The sequence below is a fragment of the Mus caroli genome, unplaced genomic scaffold (genome assembly GCF_978045245.1).
Source record: "Mus caroli unplaced genomic scaffold, Mus_caroli_1 scaffold_7, whole genome shotgun sequence".
Classification (NCBI taxonomy): domain Eukaryota; kingdom Metazoa; phylum Chordata; class Mammalia; order Rodentia; family Muridae; genus Mus; species Mus caroli.
This window is the reverse complement of record NW_028227262.1, coordinates 57,264,096-57,286,052: the sequence shown is the minus strand read 5'-3', so window position 1 is coordinate 57,286,052 and position 21,957 is coordinate 57,264,096. Positions and strand designations below refer to the sequence as shown.

Genomic DNA, 21,957 nt, shown 5'->3' with positions numbered 1-21,957 from the left:
AATCCTAAAACCCAGTGCTCAAGTACAGTAGATGGCCTTACCACTTTACCAGGTTTGAAAGGTAGTAGGCATCCCTATCTTGAAGTGGCACCTTGGTAAAGCGAATTGGAATGATGGAGAGGCCAATGGCCAGCAGATCTGGCTGTCGGCAGATGCTATTTCGATAGAAGCCACTGGCCAGCAGGCATAGCAGGTGAACCTGTAGAGAATAGAGGGAGAGCTAAGGATAGCAGGGATCCTGCTGCCCAGTTCAGATGGTCTGTGGACAGAGAACACTGGCTGTGCTTCTACACACAGCAGTGCAAAGTGCGAAGGAATATGTCATCAGCCATACTCCAAGGCTTTGTGTCTCACTCTCTTCTCTCCATGTACTCCCTCCCTCAAAGAATCCACTAGTTCAAATGAGAACGTTTCCTCTCCCAGCCTCCCCTTTACAAACTGCAGGATTTTCAGAGGAAGCATCACATCCCCTGGGTAGGCTGTAGTGAGCTGGGCAGGGGAGGGAGGGGAGGGGAGAGGAGGGGAGGCACAGGCTGCTCAGGGCACCAGCTGGAGGCCAAGCATGAGCCTCCCTGACTGCTCTCCTCTCAACCTGCTCATCTGAACCCACCCTGCTCTGCTGGGCACCCCACTTTAACTCCTACCCTGTCCTCCACCCTTCAACCTACTGAGACAACAGAAAGGCTGTCCACTCTCTCTCATCTCCACACAAAGCTTTCCCTCTCCTTCCTGCCACTCATCTGCCTTCTCCACACCCAGGTGAAAGGAGCCCCACTTGGACACTGCCTGTAAGCCCAGCCGTGAGGATGGCACCTAACGTCATGCAGGCCTGCCTGTCCCACCTGGCCCTGCTCTTCGTGGTCCTACCAGCCTTCACCTTGTGCATGTTCTCGTGTACTTCTTTATTGAAACGCTTCATCATCCTCCGCAGGTATGTCTCAAACTCCATCTTTATCTTCTCACTGAAACACACAGTGAGAGACCCAAGATTGAATCGGGAATCCGCAACTCCTCACCATGACATGGGAGTCACTTCCCTGGGTTCCTACACAAGGCTGTGCTAACTCAGCCAAATCAACAAGCAACCACCATCTGCTCCTTCTCTGTTGGGAGAAGAGTGATGTCTGAGTGAAATGTGTGTTGCTGACACAGGCATGGCCATGCCAAGGGTCCCATAGCCTCAGACTCATGGGAAAATGGCAAAGCCTCCCCTTGCCCACGAGACTCAAAGAAATGGGAAAGGCTTCACTTTCCTCTTGGGTTCAAGTATGGATGTTAATAGTGTACGAAAAAAAAAATGTCCACCATAGCTCCGTACCATGTTTACAGCCTCAAGAATGCTCCCCTCCAGAGACTGCTCCTACTGAGATGACCTAAACCTGTTCTCTTGACCCAGCTGCACACCATAGACCCTGCCTCCCTGATCACCTCTATGTAGTAAACACTCCAGTCTGGAGGGTTGAGGTTTCTCTGTCCACATGGCTGTCTTTTGTTCATTCCCTCTTGCCCCAGTCTGGTCCATCTCTGCAGCCATGACGGATGTAGCACTTCTCATCTGCAAACCTGCTCACAGGTCTCTGTGCAGCCCCTGGATGCAGCAGCTCCCATCTGAAATCTGCTCTTGGGCAATACATCCTCCAACCCCTCCCAGCATGCCCTGCCTCACCCACAGGCCTCAAACTCCCTTCCTTCAGAATCTTAACCACTGACTTCCTCCTCAAACCGTCACACAGATGCTAAATTAAAGAAGACATTTACATGACTGTTCTGCAAAATCTTTCACCCTGGCCCATCAACCTACAGGAAAACCTTGCACTTCCTAAAAGACACAATGTCTCCCATTGAAGTGAACCTCCTTAGCGAGCTTCGTTGCTCCATTTTCCTAGGCCAATCAGGAGGCTACAGTGGAGCTAGGCACCCTGGGCAGGGTGCTCCTTCCACAGTGGGCACTATCTCAAGCCTTGTAGTGATTCGTGGTAGGGAAAGCATAAGTGCCAGGGGGAAATTCAGGTCTTGGGTCCTCCACTCACTGGCTAGGTGACTCCTGGACTGTCATACATACTCTCTGAGCCTCTCATTTATACTCCTGCTCGAGGGTCAGGTAGTCAGAGATAAACAAGGAGCTCAGTCCGTGTCATGCACCTCTATCTCACCCAGCAGAGACATCCAGGTGTCTCCGTCAGTCCCACTGCAAACCTAGGCTCTCCTCTGTGGCTCCAGACCACGATGACATGCAAAGGCTTTCTCCGTGTGTCTGCTGCCTATTTTCAGGTCAGGGGCCCAGAAGCAGAGCCCAGCCTACCTTCTTTCCCGTTCCTTCGCCTGCTGTGGTGTTTCAATTTCAATCTCCACCGCCTTCACAGGCAGGTCAGACGGTGAGGTGGCAGAATTTTCTCCCATGTCCAGCACAGGTTCAGTAAGCTCTATCAACAGTAATTTTAAAGGTGGTTAGTAATAATTGGGGCTGAAAATTTGCCTCAGTGGCTTAGAGCCCTGACTACAGAGGACCTGGGTTCTATTCTCAGCACTCACATGGTGACTCATAGCTATAACTCTAGTCCCAGAGGACTCAACACCCTCTTCTGACCTCCATGAGTACCAGACACATGGTACAGACATATATGCAGGCAAAACACTTATACACCTAAGTTAAAGTTAACAATAATGAGGTAATATATAGAACAAAATCAGGGTTCTGCTGGGGAAACAAGATCAGGAATAGACAAGGAAGCCGTGAGACTCCTGATTGTTTATCTGATAAAACCAGATATTCTAAAAAGCAAGAGGCCAGGACTTTTCAAAGCAGGCATTGCTCTACAAAGAGAAAAAAAGGCAGTGCCTGCTCTGGTGGCACACATCTGTAATCCCAGCACTCAGCAGTGAGACCAGAGGCCCTACATCCCAGGGCAGCCTGGGCTACATAGCAAGTTCAATAATAGAGGCCTCATCTTAAAAAAACAAACAAACCACGGCCTAGAGGCCGGCGAGACTGTACAGAACCTGAGGTCCTGACTTTGGGGTTGGATCCCACAAGGTGACAGAAAAGAACTCTTGAGAGCTGTCCTCTGATCAAAGACACACCATACACAGATACATACATAAAACTCATAAACTTTCACACATATATACATAACACACACACACACACACACTTTAAAAACCAAACCAAAAAAGCAAGGCATAGGAGTCGTAGTTCTGTGGCAGAGCACCCTCCTAGCATTCCTAAGGCACCATAAGGAATTAATAAAGGTAGTACATGGTGGGGGCTTTAGATTAAAAGACATGTACAAACTCATAACAACCACGGGACCTGGGTTAGAAAGAAAGAGAGAAAGCAAGTGAGCGAGCTATAAAGACTTTTTTTTGTTTTCACAACTTTGGGTTGTTTTTCATGTTTGGGGTGTGATGAGGTTGCTTTGTCAGATAAGCCACCACTACCTTCTTAGTAAAGGCTTGCTCAAATATTCAAAAGCCAAGCTTTGGGACTACATAGAGAAAGAAACATTCAATATAAAGGACCAGGTATCAGACTACTCTCATTTCTTGGTAGATTTGAACCTTGTCAAATAAAAGGCTGGGGGAAGCATGCCCCACAGAAGGAACCAGGGATTAGCATTGTACCACTCTCAGGGTGTGGACCTGAGGCTCAGGCCTACAGCACTTACAGACTTCCTCCCCAAATCCTGCAGCCTGACTAGGCACAACTCACAGCTGCATGCGATTTGCAGAATGCTGCCTGTGCAAAAGCCTGCCTCAGGCAAGCAAACAGCTATGTGGAGTGGCACTGGGCTGGAGTTAGGACTCCACAGCTCCTCTGGATGCACTCTTCCTCGGTATTGCTTCTGTCAAGTCCCTACTGTAACTTATCTCAAGATGGTCTTTGTTACAAAGAAACAACAAAGATTGCAACATGTGACTTAGCTCCAAACAGCAAACTCAGAACCAACAAAGAGAGAAACAAGAGAACTTCACCTTCCACCTCCTCCCAGTCATCCTCGCTGTCATCTTCATCAGTGCCTTGGTCCACCACCTCGATTTTTGGGTGTTTCTTTGCCTTCTTGCAGTCAGCTGGTGAGTCCCTGTATATGGATCAAAGACACAGAAGGCTCACTCACATACATATCCTAGTGTCACACTCAGGCTAAGCAAACCTCCAGGAGTCTTTCTCCTATTGACTGTTTATTGCAACCACATCCATGAAAATGATGGACAGCTGGCTCGCAAAAGTCTCAAGACGTGAAGTGGGAAGAGCTCCAGTGTAAGGTTACCCTGGCAACTAAGCAAGGCCTTTGTTTCTCAAAACAAACCCAGAACCTATTAACTCACAATCCATGTGAAAAACAAAAAAAAATAAAATAAAAAAACAAAGCAAAACCAAAAACAAAACAAAACTGCTGTGCCTTGAAAAGGTGAGGGCAAAATTAAAGCAATCACATGATCCCAGGAGTCTTGGACTGCTGAGGTAACTAGGTACACTAGCACGGAGCTGGAGGCCAGGGAGGGAAAAAAAGCTCACACCAGCAGAGCCAAAGCTGCCTGAGACCCAACTCAGAGAATGCTTTTCTCCCATTAGAAAATATAGCCCAAGGACACTGAAGCTGCCACACCTCAAACACAGCAAGTCAGGTGTGATCGCACAAGAACCTGTAAGCAGGTCCAGGCTGGGGGGCTGCTGGTAGGGGAAACCCATGTAGACAAATAGCTCGACAGACCGTGAGGTGTGAGGTAAACAGCTGCCAGGACCCTGACATGTGTCTGCAGAGTCATATATAAACCCCAAATCCTGTTGACAGTTCTGGGTTACTTTGGCCTTTGTAAACGTTAGGATACTTGGTATCTAGAGGAAACAGCCAAGATTTTTAGCATAGACATTTTAGGACCATCTCAGTCCTGAGCTCCAATAAAGCTCAAAAAAACCTCCACTTTTGTTTTTGTTTGCTACTTGCAACCAGGAGGCATTAAGGAGCCACGGTGGAGAGTCCAGCCACTTCCCCTGGCCCACTACTGCCCTCTGCTGGACTGCCCTCCCATCATCAACAGCAAGTTCAGCTTCCTCTATTCACCTACCCTCCAGCTTGCTTAGGTTGGGTAGTTAACTAGTCTCTCACTGTCCCTCATCCTGAAATAAGGATATCCAGCTGCCATTAAGGCAAACTACAGGCCCACCCTAGATGAATGTGAACGAAGGCCCTGTGAACATGAATGAAGGTCACAGTTGTAGCTGAGGCCCAAGAAGTGTGAGCACCCTAGAGGGTGGCAAAACCTGAGTAGCTTGCACTGTCATAGAGAACTATCATTCAGGTGGACATAGCAGCAGGAAACAGGAGCAAAAAAAAAAAAAAAAATCCAAGAATCTGTCAAAAACAAAAACAAAACGAAACAAAAAAACCAGAGCCACTGGCTTCAGACACAGTACGAGAGGGAAAGAAAATACTCCAGATGGAAGGAAAAGGAGGGGGGCTGAAGGTGGGGTTCAGTGCTCGGTGCTCACTCACAATGCAGGAAGCCTTTGGTATGATCCACTAAACTATGAGAAAACAAAAACATAAAACTAAGAAGGGCAGCAGGGGACAAGAATGTGCCCAGTGAACGCTCAAAGTCCAACTGAGCATGAGTTGCCAGTTCCAATTTCCAGATGGCAGAAGTCTCTCCTGCCTCTCTGCTAAGTGTCTGTGAAGTTGAAATAACTTCAGACCAAGAATCGGGAACCCTGAATTCGACGGCTGAGTGTGCTTCTAGCTAGCTGTGAAACCATGAATAAATGACTATATGTGAGCTGCCATTGAACTCATCAGAAACCGAGGCCTCCAGCTCCTGCTGGCCTGGCTCTGTCTAGAAATGCTTAACAACCCTCCCTCTTCCCACATCCCCTTAGAGAGCAAGGAGTCACTTCGTCACTGGGCTCCGGGCTTGAGCGTCTCACCGGAAGTCATCCCCGTCGCTGAGTGCTTCCTCCTTCAGAACCTTGAGATTCTTGGATCTAGCAGTGGCCTTGGCCACTTTCTTTTTTGCTGCACCATTTGTGGGGTCCCCTGGATCACTGCAGCCCCTCTTCCTCTTTCCTTGAGAAACTTTCGGGAAAGAGCACTTCCTTCGAGGTTTCTGCTTCTCATCTTCAAAGTCATCTGTGTGACAACACAGGGCAAGAGGTGACGGGCGGGTGGGAAGGTGGAGGCGGTGTGACTTACGGGCAAGGGTCAGGAAAAGGCTCATAGTCTCCTCACAACCACGGCTCTGTCACCCGTCTGTCACCTGCTCACCAGCCTGTGCCTAGGCAGCACCCAGCGCTCAGCCTTTCACACGGAGCCTTCGCCATGGTCACAATGAAAACTACAGATCAAACGCAAAGCCTTGATCTGTAGGGTAGGGAAGCACCGCCATCATGCTACCCCCCCAGATCACTCCCCTTTCTTGCTGTACGTCTAAAACTGAAACCGCCCTGTGACTAAAACTCTAAATTCCAACCTTCAAGGAAATGCCTGAATCCACTCATCCGCACCTTGTCCACCACCCACCTGCCAAGGCCTATCAGAACCTACCACTCTCAGGTGAGATGCTTCTAGTTCACAAACCTCTCTGCACCTTATTCCTACTACTGTGTTTCTGCCGTATTTTACACCAAACTCTGCTCAAAGCACACTGCTGATCTAACCGAGACCGTGCCCGTAAGTCAACAGCCTCGGCAGACTCCAGAGTCGGAAGAGGACTGTGGATGTTTCTCAGCTGCTTGGCCTCAATTCCAGTGCTCAGATACCAAAAGGTTTTCGACGTTTGAAACATCTGCATCAACTTTACAGGTGCAAATTATCAACAAATCCAAGGAGACACTCTGCTTCCCATAGCTCTGCCACAGTTGACCTTGGGAAGACAGATTAGCTTTAAGACTCCACAGAGCTATGGGTGATGGCGGCATGTCTTAGTCCCAGCACTAGGGAAGCAGAAGCAGGTGCATAACTGCAGGTTCGAGGCCAGTCCAGTCTACAGAGAGAGTTCCAAACAGCTAGGGCTACACAGAGAAGCCCTGTCTTGAAAACAGGGTGGGGGTCGGGGAAGACTCCAAAAGGGAGTGCTGAATTATTAAATCAACCCATTTCTATCGTTCACTGTTTGTCTTGCTGACTGTTTGGGTACGTATTTATATTCTCAGAAAAATATATTTTTGTTTGTGGGGGAGGCTAAGACTCTTTGGTTAGATTTAAATGAAACGGTAATTTAATTAAACTCAAATTCACATGAGACAAACATTTGTTTTTATGCTAGATAAAACACCAATTCTTGTCTTGTTTTCTTTTTTTTTTTTAAATTTCAAAGACAGGGTCTAGAACTTGTGGTGATTCTCCTGCCTCCGCAATTTCCATGTTTTAAACACTTAGATACAATGGCAAACAAAACACTGAGAAAATAGTGTCCTAGGCAGTAGCAAATTTGTCATTTGAAAGGCACAGACTTTGGTTCTGTGTTTGAATGGTGGAGGACGTAACGGAAAAGAATTACATTATACTTATTATCCTTAGGGTTTCTACTGCTGCGACAAAACACTATGACCAAAGCCACTTGGGGAGGAAAGGGTTTGTTTGCCTTATACTTCCACAGCATTGTTCACCACTGAAGGAAGCCAAGGCAGGAACCTGGAGGCAGGAACCTGGAGGCAGGAGCTGATGCAAAGGCCATGGAGGGGTGTTGTTTACAGGGTGGCTCCCCATGTTTTGCTCAGTCCTGTAGATGTCAGGACCACTAGCCCAGGGATAACCCCACCCATAATGCTGGGCCCTCCCACATCAATCACTAATTACGAAAATGCCTTACAAGTCTGCCTACGACTGGATCTTATGCAGACACTTAATTGAGGTTCCCTCCTCTCCCATGACTTTAGCTTGTGTCGATTTGATACTACCCGGCACACTTGAAGTATCCAAACTCTGCCTACCCAGGGGAGCCTGGTGGTATTCGCCTGTGAGCCAAGCACCAGGGGAATGAGAAAACATGATTCCCAAAAGTTATAGGCCAGCCTGGGCTACAAAGCAAGATTCTGTCTCAAAAAAATAAACTATGCCAAGCCAAACCAAACAACCCTGAATAGCCTGCCGTGAAATGATTAAATCACCCTATGATATATAACACTGTGTTGTTATTAAGGCAGAGTCTTCCTGTGTAGCCGTGACTGGCCTGGAACTCACTATGGAGACCAGGCTGGCTGTGAATTCATAGAGATCCACCTGCCTCTGCCTTCTCAGTGCGGGGATTAAGGGTGCACCTCCATGCCTGATTTAATTAAATCATTATTAAAATAAAGGATCATGGCATGATATGATGTTCAACATGATGTGTTGTTTTTGCTGAGTATGGAATACACAGCAAGGAAATCGCCCATCACCCTGCAGTGGTAATCACTAGAAGACAGAAGCAGGTGGCTTTTCAGTATTCTTCGCTGTGTTTATTTTCTGCAGGACACAACGGGGGAAGGAAGCCTCTCAAACAATATCCAGATAAGTTTCTAATCCTGAGAGCTATCTAACATGCCTAACCAGTCTCCTTGAACTCAATGTCACGTCAACAGTTCAAGAATTACCACTGTGGCTTGCTCATTCAGCTACTGAGACTTAAGGGCAAGCACCTTCTCCCAAGACCCTTAGGATGAATTCAAATTCCTTAGCATGATCTCCAGGCTGAGATCCTTGCCCTTCAGTCACCTCAAGTCCCAGCACTCACCTCTTCATTCTGAGTCTAGCCATGAGTCTTTCAGCATCCTGTTTTCTCTGCATAAGAATACTTACCTACCCCACCCCCATACCACCGAACTCCTTATGAAGAGCTCAAAATTAACATAGTAACTGGTTATAATACGGGGTACTGACAGCTTCTTCCTTATACTGGTGGCAGTCTGATTAGAGCAACCAGATTTACTCACCACCATGTGAATTTGCTTTTCATTCTCTCTTTTTAAAATCTTGTCATGTTCACCCAACTTGCCTTCCCCAAGAATCTCAGCATCCTACCAGCAGGAACTCTGCCTGCTTCATTTACTAGTATATTCCCAGGACTTAGGGCAATGGCTGGGAATCTCTGAATAAATAATAAAGAAATTAATAAATTTCCCAATGAAGATAACATAGAGGGGGGAAAAATGAAGAGGAGCCACCCACTCAGCAGCAAGGTATGATGCTCTTTGTTGCCAACCAAGGACAAAAGGTGCCAAGCCTCATCTTCCTCTGCATGCACAGGGATGCTCTTCAAATCCGATGTGTAGAAGCTACCTAACCTCCTAGCAGACACTCAAGAAGCAATAAGCCAATGAATAAGCTGAAGCTTAAGCGTGGAGTAAGCCAGCTCCTCTGAAGCTTAGCAAATATCAGCATCTCCTAGTGGACGGTGAAGCTATGACCTCTATGTAATCAGATTCCAGGGCGGTGGGCGGCACAGGGTGGGTGGGGTAAGGGTCACTGAACGAGTCCTGCTTTCTACCTAGTTACTTTAAAAGGTCTAGTTCTCCCTTCTCTCGCAGCATGCATTTTACACATTTTAAAATGTTTTGGCCAGGTGAAAGAGATGGCTCAGCCGTTAAGAGCACTTGCTGCCTCTTCAAGAGAACCCAGGTTCAATTCCCAGAACCCACACTGCAGATACCAAATCCAGTTCTGGGGGATCCAACACCTCATCTAGCCTCTGCAGGCACAACTCACACACGGTGCACTGACATGCATGCAGGCAAACACCCATACCCATAAAATAAAAGATAAGTAGAATTTTTTTTCAGGGAAAGAAAAAAAGAGGAAGAACAAAACAGGATATTGAGGGAAATGGTTCTATGAAGGTTACATTTTCCTCAGACAATCAGATAAAAAGATCACTGAAGAGTAAGAGGTTGACAGGGCAGTAACTGGGATTCTGTGGTAGTGGGTTCCCAGGAATGACTACCTTAAGATGATCATGGAGTGTCTTAGATCTGAAGCAGAGAAGAAATTAGCCCCATCAAATAGCCATGATGAACATTCTAAGCCAAAGAAACACCAAAGGTGAGCCTCCAGATAAATATACAGCACATCTAAAGAGCAGAAAGAAGACCACTAAAAACCAGGCATCTGCAATCCCTGTGATCAGGAGGATGAGACCGGAAGTCAGACTTCTAGGCCAGCCTGCTGTTTAAATAAACAGGAAAAAAATCAAAATAAGAATATCTGAAACGGAAAGATCCAGATTTCTAGGCCAGCCTGCTATTTAAAATAAACAGGAAGAAATAAAAACAAGAATATCTGGAAAGGAGACAGAATTGTGACAGCCTCTAAATCCTGTAGGAAACCAGCTAAGTAAGGAAGATGCTATAGTTGGAGAACACAAGTCTGAGGGGGTTTTAGATAAGAAGACAGAGGCATGAGGTTTTGTTGTTCCACATCCGTTTGGCTGCTAGATGATGACCTGAGGCAGACAGATGAGAGGAAGCCAGAAAAGAAGCAACATGAATTTCACTTACTCAACTATGGACAGGATCTCCAGCTATAAAATTAAGAGAATTAGGTACAGATTTTATTGGTTCCGAAGCTGACTGGACTTGCTGCCGAACTGGCAGTTAAGAAAAGGTGTGTCTTAACAGGTATGTTTAAAAGGGGGTGATTTATTGAAATGGAACAATTGGAGGATGGATTTGTTTAAGAGATGGAAGTTTTGCTTTGTTCAAGATCTAGGTAAGAAGCGCATTCTAGCCAGGGCGCAGTGGCGCACACGGGTTAATCCTAGCTCTAGGGAGGCAGAGACAGGTGGATCTCTGAGTTTGAGGCCAACCTGGTCTACAAAGCAAATTGCAGAACAGCCAGGGCTACACAGAGAAACCTTGTCCGGAAAAACAAAGCAGCAACAAAGCACATCCTAAACTCGGAGCTGGAGTTACACTGGATGGCAGTCGGGAATTTGGAGATCTCGCACGCACTACAGAGTCTAGATCCGTCTTGGTTTTGGGGTCTCCTTGAGACACCTGGTAACTGCGAAGCTTTCTGCTGCTCGGCCTTCAACACTTGCTAAGAAGCTGAACTTGGCTCTAATGGTTAACAGAGGGGTTTAAGGCTGATAGAGTCCCTCGGGGGCGCCGCGCATCCGGCCGTGGAGACCTTGCCACAGGCGCAGATCCGCTCCGCCCCCCGCACCAGCCTCCGCCACCACTGCCTAGCATGTTGCAGACTCGACCTCTCACCCGCATCGCTCTCCTCCTGCCGGGCTACTTTGTTGTCCTCGGTCTCCTGGCCGCGCTTCCGCCGCCTTCCGTCTGCGGTGCGCTTTGGGGCCATGCTAGCCAGAGGCGTTCCTCCGGACTACCAGGCAGGACGCCGCAGGTCTCCGCGTGCCCGCCCCGCCCGGAGGCGGGCCACGCCTGGCCGCGCCCCCAGCCCAGGGTAAGACCACGCCCTCGACGGAAGCCCCGCCCCCATGCAAACTACGAGGGCGCGAAGGGACAAAAATAATATAGTTCGCCTTCAGTGCGTGGCGGCCTAAGGTTTCTGAGTTCTTGTTCCCGCGAGAGGTGGAAAGGGCGCAGCGTTTGAAACATGGCGGACGACGTAGATCAGGTAAGTTTGACCTGAGGCGTTCGAAGAGGAAATGCTTTCGCTTCTCGCTTTTTCCCGCTTCCCGTGGGATGGCCCTTTTCTTTTTTTCCCGAGTCACCACGGCCTTCCGTAGCCGGGCCTGCTCCTGAAACCTCCGTAGGCCCAGAGTTTCTCAACCCGCCCGTCTGCCCATCTTGCTCGTCGTCGCCCATTCTCTGTAGAATGAATGCAGGCGGCTGGAGATGCCCATCTCTGGGAGCTAGCTGTCGGGATTCCGACAGAAAGCGGGAGGTCGTAGCAGGACACCAGCTTAGCAATCCGAGTGAGCACCGGGGACACAGGCAGTGGCTCCCTTGGAGTGAATTACGAGGGGAGGTCAGAGGAAAGGTGCAGGTCTAGGAGATGGAGAAACTGCTAGAGATGGAGTATGAAGAAAACAAGCAAAGATCTGGTACACAGGCCAACAGAAGGGCCTAAGGGCCTCTGCACCTACCCTTCCCTATTTCTTAGGTAGTGGTGTACCTTGGCCACCGAAATGACTTTCACACCCTCACATGCACACACAGCCCCTACACACACACACACGTATGTATGTACGTGCTACCCTACTGTGTTTCTCTCCAGAGCATGTTGTTTTAAATATGTATTTATTTAAAGTGTTTCTTCCACAACTAGAATGTAAGTTCCTTAATGGGGATTTATTGGGGCTGGAGAGGTGGCTTGGCAGATAAGCGCGCTTGCTGCTCTTGGAGACAACCCTGGTTGTGTACTAGCACCCACATGCTGCTCTCGCGGCTGACCAGTGATTGAAACACCACACAGCCTCTGTATCCTATGAGTAAGCCTTCGCCTTTCCGCAGCAACAGACCACCAATACCGTAGAGGAGCCCCTGGATCTGATCAGGCTCAGCCTGGATGAGCGAATTTATGTGAAAATGAGAAATGACCGAGAGCTTCGAGGCAGACTACACGTAAGTCTGTTAAAACATCTCAGAGCCAGAGGCTGCATCCTACCTCCTTACAAATTAGAACCGCAGCGTAAACTTACTTTTTTGAATTTCTTTTGGGAGTTGGAAAATCCGTCTATTTACTTTTAAAATATGTTTTCCTTAACCAGAATGGTTTTTTAGAGAGGGATGGGACTCCTGTGAGACCAGAACAAGGCGTCTGATCCCCTGGAGCTAGAGTTACAGACTGTTGTGAGCTGCCTGATGCTGTTGCTGGGAGCCAGACTCAGGTCCTGTTCAGGAATCCAGTGCTCTTAGCTTGAGCATCTCTCCAACCATAGAGAACACTTTCGTTTCCTTCAGTTTTGTCTTCTGCTTATTTATGAATAAACTTGTTTGTTCTCTTGGGTTTAGACAAGGTCATACTAGAAAACCTGGCTAGCTTCAAACTCCAGCTCCCCCTGCCTCTCTCCTGAGAGCTGGGATTACAGACATGCTCTTCATTCTTGGTATTGTCCTGGATTTTTAAAAGTTATTGGATAGGGTATTTTAGCTTTTGACATATAAAGCTCTGTTTTGTCATGAAAAGAAATAGCAGGCTAGAGATAGTTTGCCTAGCATGCAGCAAAGCCCCTACCCTAGCACTACCAAAAAAAAAAAAAAAAAAAACTTCATAGAAATGGGTAAAATTAAAGGCGAAGTTCCATTTTTCTCTATGTCTGACCACTGTTCAAAGTTGGCTGCATAGTCGTCCGCATCTTTTCTGCGTGCGTATATGCCATCTGTGTCTGAAGGGGAGCCTAGTGAGGAACGGAGGCATGTGCCATAGTTCCAGTACTTAGAGGACCAAGGCAGGACGATCATATATTTGAGGCCAGTCTGGCCTACATAGTGAAACCTTGTCTCGTAAGTACACACTTTTTTCAAATGGTTTTTGTGTGGGATGATTACACAGCTGACACAACGCCACAGGATACAGGATTCTGTGTCAGGCTTCAGTCACTCCCCCACCACCACCACCACCACCCCCCCCCGCCCCCAGCTCTAAAACTGCAATGGGTACTTTCACAGATATTGCTTGTGCACATTTATAATGTCTGAGGAATTGGTCCCTTGAAGTAGCATCATTGTGTACTTAAGGTTTTGTCTCCTCTTGTTACTTCCCTCAGGGCTGTTTGTTTACAACAGGAATTGAAATAAGTCTTTTAGTTCAGGCTTAGAAATTAGAAACAACCCTCTACTGACAGTGACAGAGCCACTGTAGGGGACCAGGCTATCGCACTTCAATCTCAGTCTTAGAAATTCATAGTTCTTTCATGAAACCCAAGGATAAAGAATTGATCTACAAGCTAGCCTTGTGGGAACAGCGGTGTCAGTTTGGTGAGAAATGTGGGATGATGCTAAATTGCATGGCACTCTGGTGCACGGAATGATACCCAGGCCAGACTGTCGCCTCTAACTTGGTGTCTGCAGCTCTTACCTCTGCAGTAACGGCCCAGCTTTCTGTTTCCTCCCTGCTCTCCAGATGAGTTGCTCATTTGTGTAGCTGCCAAGCAGTTCTTTCCCAGTGTGGCTGTTAGGCTATTTTTAATCTTGATATGAGCAGGCAAAAGTGCTTAGCACTTTGTTAGAAGAACATGTAGTGGGTTCTGAACAAGCCCCAGGAGGTTTGCCATTTAGTAAAAGGAATGAACTTTGGAGATTGCACTGAACACTGCGGTTGCAATCCTTCCTGACTGAGCCCACAGATGCCAAAGCACGTTAAATTCTGGATACGTTATAAATGGGCAAAGTGGAGGTGGGACAGATGGTTGGTGGGTAAAGTGTTAGGACTAGAGTTTAGCTCCCCAGCACCTGTGGAAACACCAGAGCAAGCTGGCTAGCTAGACAGTCAGCAAGCTCTTGTGTTCACCTGAGAGGCACTATCTTAACACATTATGTGGGGAGCAACTGAGGAAGGCATTCAGCTTCAACCTCTGGCATTCACACACATGTAAACATGTAGTACACATGTACACCACACACACATACCCATGTCCACAAAAATGGGTCAAATTTTGCTGCACCTGTTTTGTTGTGAGCATCAAATGTGTCCTTGCTTGAGAACCATGCTTCTATCACACAGCAAGTGAGAGGACTTTATGCTGCTTAGTATCTCGAAAGAAGTCTGACAGAATTTGCTGTTTTTTCATAATAAACTATTGTGAATGGTGGGATCACCTTGGGTAACAAGTGAAGGCGGTACTTAAGTATTCTTGGGTTACATTGGGTGGCCTCACTTTTTATCATAAGCAGTATTGTCACTGGGAATAGCTTGTAAAGACATGATAGGCTAGCACAGAGGGAGTGTTTGTTATTTGCATGTAAAATTTTGGGTGTAAGTATTGAACCTGTTACTTATAATCCACTTGTATCTTTTAAGCCATGTTCCTTGTTTCTCAAATCTCACCCTCCCACTTCAGGCTTATGATCAACATTTAAATATGATCCTGGGAGATGTAGAAGAAACTGTGACAACGATAGAGATTGATGAGGAGACATATGAAGAGATATATAAAGTGAGTCCTGCAAGTCTTTGCTTTGACAATGCCAGTTCTCAACATGCAACAGCTTAACACATATTTGTGGAAAGCCCATTATGTTCTGGCACCTACTTAGGAACGATTAATAGATTGTATAACTAAAATGCAAGGGTTTTTGGAGTCACACAACCTGTTTTTAACACTGATCTTAAAGACAGCTGTATCACTAAAGCCTGCCTCAACATGGGTGACAGCTCACAAAGCTGGAACCTGGCACACACTGCACAGCCTAGAGGCAGCTCAAGAGTTTGACAGTGCCCTTTCCAGTCAGCTGAGTTGGTCTGAGCCTTTGCCTCATGAGTACTGGGATTAAAAGCTTGTGCCACCACACCAAGCCCACAAATACAATAGTTTCTTTTCTTTTTAAATTTAAATTTAAAATTTATTTTATGTGTCTGGATGTCTGTGTATGTCTGTGTACCATGTGCATGCCTGGTGTCCAAGGAGACCAGAGGAGGTCATCAGATTGCTTGGAATTAGAGTTATAAACAGTCATGAGCCACCCTGTGAATGCTGGGAATTGAACCTGGGTTCTCAGGAAGAGTGGCCAATGCTCTCAACTGCTGAGCATCTCTTCATGGTCTCTAAGAATGTGTCATGTGCCTTGACTACACACAGAGGCAGGACAGACGTGCTGTAGGTAGTATCTACAGTCCTTATCATGCAGCACTGTGGAGAACACGACATTGCTGTCTTATATCGCTCGTTACCTTTGAGATGGGAAACCAGACAGCAGCCTCCCCTTGGCCCGTTGTATGTTTTGCCCTCTCTCAGCTGACCTAACTAATGAACAGGAACATTTCCAAAACAGGAAGGGGCCTACAGACCACTAGGATTCCCAGAGTTTTCCCCTCATGGTGTTTATAATTAACTCCTGAGTGACTGGATTGAGACCAACTAGCTAATAGGAAGACAGAAAGTGGTTGCCCCGTATTTTTGGTTCTCAGTCCACCACAGTTAGAGTATTGCTCTTGTTGATTGCTAAAGTGTTTTGGCTCCAGCCCACTTTTCCTGCTGTCTATCATGTTCATCCCCTTCCTTCACCGTATAGCCCACAGTGTGGTTAACTGACAGGTTGCTCTTGATGATGGCCTCTTTGTAGCAGAACCGTCTTGACCCTCATCCTAAAGCACCAGTCCTCACATAATTACAGACCTGTTGGAAACCAAGGAGACAGCATCTCGATCAGACCGCCCTGACTAACCCTACCCTTCAGCAGCTGCATGGTCTCTGCCTGAGGACAGAGTGGTGTTAACTGAAAAGCTTATTCATCACAGCTTCTTTTGTACTTACATAGTTAGGCTTAAAAGCATCTGCCGTTGTTTCTTTTTGTCTTCCTGATAACTAGCCAGTTCTTGCCTGATCTCATTTTTGTACTTCCCTGTTGAATGTATCTGTCACACCAGAGCACTTATTAACATTTGGCTTTTTCCAGCCTTCGTCTTCACAGTCTATAGGCTCAGGAGGTTTTTGGCTCCAGGTTCTGCTAACATTTTGCCAAGGCTTAGTGACGACTCCAGATGCACCATGTTTGTTGACTGCCCAAAGCCTGACCACTGAGCTAAAGCCTTAGAAATTGTGTTCCCCATTTGCACCCCAGGAGTACACAGAAGCAGGTGTGATGACTGGGCTCTCTGGAGGCTGAGGCCTGGTCTACAGTCAGCATAGTGCTAAGTTGGGGACATTAGACTTCTACCCTCCTGTTCCTTGAGATCTCAGTGTACAGGGTCCATCCATTGGTAAAACAGTGACTACCCATTGACACTCAAAGGAAGTCACTCTTGAAATCCATGGCTAAAATTCAGCCATAGCTGAGGATGTAACTCAGTAGTAAAGCATTTGCTTAGAATGTGGAAGAATTCAATCCTCAGCACCCTCTCCCCCAGTCAGTTCAAAACCAGACATAGTGGCAAAATTCTGCAATCCCAGCACCTAGGCTGGAGAGGCGGCTCAGAGGCCAAGAGCACTTGCTTCTTCTTTTCTCCTTTTAACATGTATTTTGGGACAGTCTTTACTTATAACACAGGCAATTTTGAAATGTGCCATGTAGCTGAGTTGTACTTGAATTCATGGTGACCTGCCTGCCTTAGCCTTCTTCATGCTAGCATTACAGTCATGAGCCATAATGTCTGACTTGTTTTTATTTTACATTTATTTATCTAATTTTTATGTGTATGTGTGCATCTGAGTTCATGTGTATCATGTACATACAAGAACCCAAGTGCCAGAAATGTCACTTACACACACACACAGTGAAAATAAATCTTAATAATAATCCCAGCACTTGTGGTTGAGGTGTGAGAGGTATAGGGATTAGGAATTTCAGACTAACATGGGCTACACAGCAAGACAGACCCCATCTCAAAAAAATAACACAAAACCCATCTACCTTGTGTCCGGGTCTGGTCACAAAGAAGCCTGGAAAGTGCACTCTAGCAGTACACAGCAAGAGAAGAGTGGGTCTCGGTGCTCAGCAGTAGTCCCTGCTGCAGTCACCCAGGAAACAGGCACTCACTCAGACTGCTTAACCTGATCCTGCTTTTCCCTTTTGTTCTCCTCCAGTCCACAAAACGAAACATCCCTATGCTCTTCGTCCGGGGAGATGGTGTCGTTCTAGTCGCCCCTCCATTGAGAGTTGGCTGAGACAAAAGATGGATCCTGTGTAGGAAAGTGGAGACTTTGCCTCTTGAGATGTACAGGACACTCCCAGAGAGAGATGCTCACACGAATCCTGATAGTCAGAAATGACCCGAGGATCCCTCTACCCTCAAAGAAGTTCATTTGCAAGCAACTCACAAGCTCTCCAGCTAAATGACCTGCCCCTTTCTCCAGCCCTTCAGTCAGTGTGACCGCCTTGCTCTTTTCAGGAGTTGGTTTGCCCGTTGTTCTTGCAGTTACTTTCAGGTTGTTTTTCTTTAAATTAAATTTGATGTTTCCTTTTTTATTACTTTTTTTTTTAATGTGTCTTATGGATTCTCAAGTTTTTACCAGGTGTGTTCAGTGCGTCTCCAATGTCTAGGGCATCATGTTGGGTGTGAGGAAGGAGAGTGGCCAGTCTGCCCTGCCCTTATCTGAGGGAGTGCTGTTCCAGCAATTCTGGGGTGGGAGGGCATTGCAGATATCCTTACCTGTCTTAGGGGCCCCAAAAGCTCAGGTAGCACCCAGTAAGAACTAGACAAGGGAGGCACATGACCCCAGCTGTCAACCTACTGGGTAAATGCAAAACATGACTTGTGTGACTCTGAAGAAACTGTTTTCCAATCCTGGCTCATAGGCCGCCAGTGACAAGGACATGGAGAGTCTGAGCAGGAAGCAGTGAGAACAAAGCTACTTCCATTCCGGCTTCAGCCAGCCTACGTTTCACATAGAATCACAAGAACACAGGGCCAACACTTGGTGGTTACCCTGTTGTGAAATAGAGAAAATAGAGCTAGGGCTGTGGCCCTCAGCCTGGATGTGTTAGAGCCGTGGTCCCCAGCACCACAAAAAAACTGTAGACAGCCACACTGGGGGACATGTCTATAAATGTGCTGAGTTCGTTAATCCACTGTCAAGTGCAGTTTGCTCATGTGCTCTGAGCCGACGTTATGTTGAAGAGGCTCTGTTTTCATTATTGTACCTGTTCCTACAAGTTAGAGAAGAGAAAAACAAGTGTGACTGAGCTGATAGAAGTTTGGTCTTCAGTGAGTAGGTGGGGCAGAACCCTCCCTTGGCCCTGACCACCCTGACGCTGTCTTTAGGCTTTAGCTGTGCTGGGTGATGTCCTGTTCACTGTGGGAAACGTAGGTCTGGGGATTTTGACTGTGTCAAGTAGTCATTCCTTGAGATCCCCTCCCTGAGTAGACAGCTTAGCCAAATTCTAGCAGCATTGGCCCTAAACTAACTCACCGACTAGCATGCCTCTGGCAAAGCCTCTATCATAGTCCTCAGAAGTCCCACAGTCTTAAAAGGAGCAAACAGGTTTGTAAGGTTGGCAGCTTCTTCAGGTTTGGGACTCAAGCAGACCTCCTGCCGCTGACCCCCATACCAGGGCTACCACTATTGGTTTGAAGTGGTACTGTCTAGGCCTTATGGCAAAGGGTTCCTAGCAAGGATGTCCTAGTCTTATGGTCAGAGAACACTCACCTGGATATGCCATGCTTGCTGGAATTAGTAAGAGTGGTTTCTGTAGCACACCGTCTGTGATGGTTACAATATGGACTGTCCGCCAAAGCCTTGGGTATTTCAGTGCTTGGCCCCCAGCTGGTGCTGCTGTTTGGGAAGCTATGAAACCTTTTGGGGTAATTGAGGGGTGGCCTTAAGGTTTTATAGTCCAACCCTGTATCCTGTTCTGTCTGCTTCCTGAACCCCCCCAGATGTAAACAAGTGCACCATGCTCCTGCCATCACAGCTGAGCCTCCCCCCACAGTGCCTTCCCTACCTGGGTAATGTGCCCTCAAAGTGTAAGCCAAAGCAAACCCTTCTGTGAGTTGCTTCTCGTCAACTAGATGGGCATAGCAAATGCCACACCTTCATTCCTGGGTTGGTTATTTCATGAAAGATAATTCGGAATGGTGACTGCTTCTCACAAAGACGGAAAATACCAAGCTATCTTCGCAATGTGCTTTATTTGAAATCCAAGTAACTTGACTGATGTTCATCTATAATCATTAGCTACAAGTGACAGTTTTAAGCAGTAAATTTCAAAGATCTGCCCCAATATGAGGTGTCAGCCATAATTCCCATGACCTCTAATTTACTCTTCAGGGGTAATACTTGGTCACTGCTGTCCCATCCTGTGAGCAGCTACTAGCAGTGAGCAAAGCTTACCTGTGATGAACACACACACACACCTCACTGGAAACAAAGAAGCCACCCTGGCTTGCCTCAGATGCAGAGAATTTCTGTTGTTTAAGGAAAGTAAGCACTGTAGGTAGCCCTGTTACTTGGCTCTTTATTGAGCTCAGGGCAAGCACTTCCCTATGGCAGATTCAAACATCTTGTGTTCAACCATAGGCTGTTCATCCAGCTGTGAGAATGGAGGCTTCAGTGAGCCGGGCCTGAGCAGGATGCTCCCCACCTCTCTCATTGGCAGCCAAAATAAGGAGACACTGCCAGAGGCAAAGAAGGCCTGTTCTATAGATAAGTCAGTTCAAGTTGCTGAAATTAGTAGTGGCAGATTTCTTGGGACACCTCAGGCTATTGCTGTGACATCTCATCGGAAGCTCTGGAGCCTCAAGAAATCAAGGTGGGCAAAGCTTAGGTTTGTTCAGTAACAGACTGGGCAGCATGGTGGCAGCAGGACCCGGGGGGGGGGGGGGGGTTACCTGTAGAGTCCTGCTGCAGCACTGGGTGGGGTTCCTAAGCCGGGCATAGGTATTGGCTCCTCTGCTTCTGAGAACTTAAGAGTTGAACACAATCCCATCAGACAAGTGACTGCTTGTTTTCACAACCCCAGGCTGAGGCCTGGCCAACAGCTTGTCCTCCAGCAATGCTGAATGGGTGAAGATTAAATGATACCAGGCCTGCAGTGCTATGCGATGCATTGCAGGCAGAAGGGGCCAGTGGTACTTTGGAGAGGCAAGCTGTGGACATCATTCTTCAATACTGGGGTCCCCACAACTCAGCAAGGCTTACCTCCCTTTCACCCCTCAGCCATCTTCTGCCACCATGTGCCTGAGACTACCAGCAGGCACCAGCTGCGGGCACCTAGCCAGGCATCAGTTTACATGGAAAACACCAAGAAATGAGGACTACAAGGCCCGATGTTTTCAACTCCTGCAGGCCTGTTGCTCCACTCAAACAGAGCATGTCGATTCTTATTTTCTTGGCTGAAGTTTAAGTTTCATGGGTGTGGATACAGCATGCCCCACTGTGGTTTCTGATATTGATTACCCCTGAGGGATTCTTTTCTTGGTATTCTTCCCATCCACTTCCTGTGCCATGGACATCCAGGGTGAGGTGTTGCCAGGAGCCCCCCAGTTGTCCTTTGTGGGTTGGGAAAGTTCCCACAGTTGCAAGGGGATCTTGCAGTATCATGGAGCCAGATAACCAAGCTACAAAGCACAGCTGTGCCATGTGCCAGCTAAGTAGATGGAGTGCCCTAAGGTCAGCTGTGAGGACTAACGAGTGTCTACATGAGCAGCCCAGGACAGCCCAGGAATTGTCCCCAGGTTGGAAGCAGCACAGAGAGGTCATGCGCGGTGGGCAGAAATCACTCCTTTAAGCTGCCTTAGTCCAGCTGCTCTCTACTCTGTCTCCCTAAGTTGTTTTCAGGGCAACCTGGCTTTGAAATATTTTGATTTGTCCAGTTAAAATGTACTTTGCAAGGGCTGAGAAAATGGCTCAGTGTTTTTTTGCCAGGCGTACATGAGGATCTAAGGTCAGATCCTAGCACCCATGTGAAAAGGAAGGTATGCCAGAATGAACCTGCAAAGCCAGCCCTGGAAGGTCAGCAGAGCTTGCTGGCTAGCTAGTTTTGCTGAGACAGTAAGCCTCAGGTTCAGTGAGAGACCCTGTCTCAAAAAATAAGGTGGAGAATGATAAAACATAAACCTCTGACCTCTCCAAGCAAACACACACACACACACACACACACACCAGTGAACACATACTCTACACCAGAGAGGAACAAAAATGTTTACCATGTGCCAGGATCTGCAACAGGACCAACTAAGGGCCTGAAGCAAGGAAGGGAGGGAGAAGATAGAGCATCTTAAGGGAGTCTGTCTCTCAGGATGATAGGCTCTGTGAGGATCCCTCAGAGCAGTGAGGATCCCTCACCACCACTACCGCCCTGGCTGAAGGTCAGCAAAGAGGCCAGTGCTAGAGAATTCTGTGTCTAGTTGGGCATTCAACGAAGTGAGAAAGCCTGACCTCACTCAGTACTTTGATCTCACAGCGGGACTACAAAGA

The 21,957-nt window shown here is 47.3% G+C and overlaps 2 protein-coding genes across 2 annotated transcripts in view; one reads left to right on the top strand and one right to left on the bottom strand.

The window, feature by feature from the left end:
* Positions 1-11,366, bottom strand: part of Xpc (XPC complex subunit, DNA damage recognition and repair factor) — a 33,012-nt gene extending 21,646 nt beyond the window's left edge. The window contains exons 1-6 of the mRNA XM_085840286.1: positions 11,183-11,366; positions 5,924-6,125; positions 3,973-4,079; positions 2,303-2,423; positions 878-962; positions 42-199 (exon numbers count right to left, since the gene is read on the bottom strand). Of these exons, the coding sequence (XP_085696412.1) occupies positions 42-199; positions 878-962; positions 2,303-2,423; positions 3,973-4,079; positions 5,924-6,125; positions 11,183-11,276 (767 nt within the window). The 5' untranslated portion in view covers positions 11,277-11,366. The remainder of the gene's footprint in view (positions 1-41; positions 200-877; positions 963-2,302; positions 2,424-3,972; positions 4,080-5,923; positions 6,126-11,182) is intronic.
* Positions 11,367-11,435: 69 nt separating this feature from the next.
* Lsm3 (LSM3 homolog, U6 small nuclear RNA and mRNA degradation associated) lies at positions 11,436-18,007 on the top strand. Its single transcript, XM_085840287.1, has 4 exons — positions 11,436-11,555; positions 12,395-12,505; positions 14,944-15,039; positions 17,626-18,007. Exons 1-4 carry the CDS (start codon positions 11,535-11,537, stop codon positions 17,704-17,706), a joined length of 309 nt encoding a protein of 102 aa, XP_085696413.1. The 5' UTR covers positions 11,436-11,534; the 3' UTR covers positions 17,707-18,007.
* Positions 18,008-21,957: the final 3,950 nt, after the last annotated feature.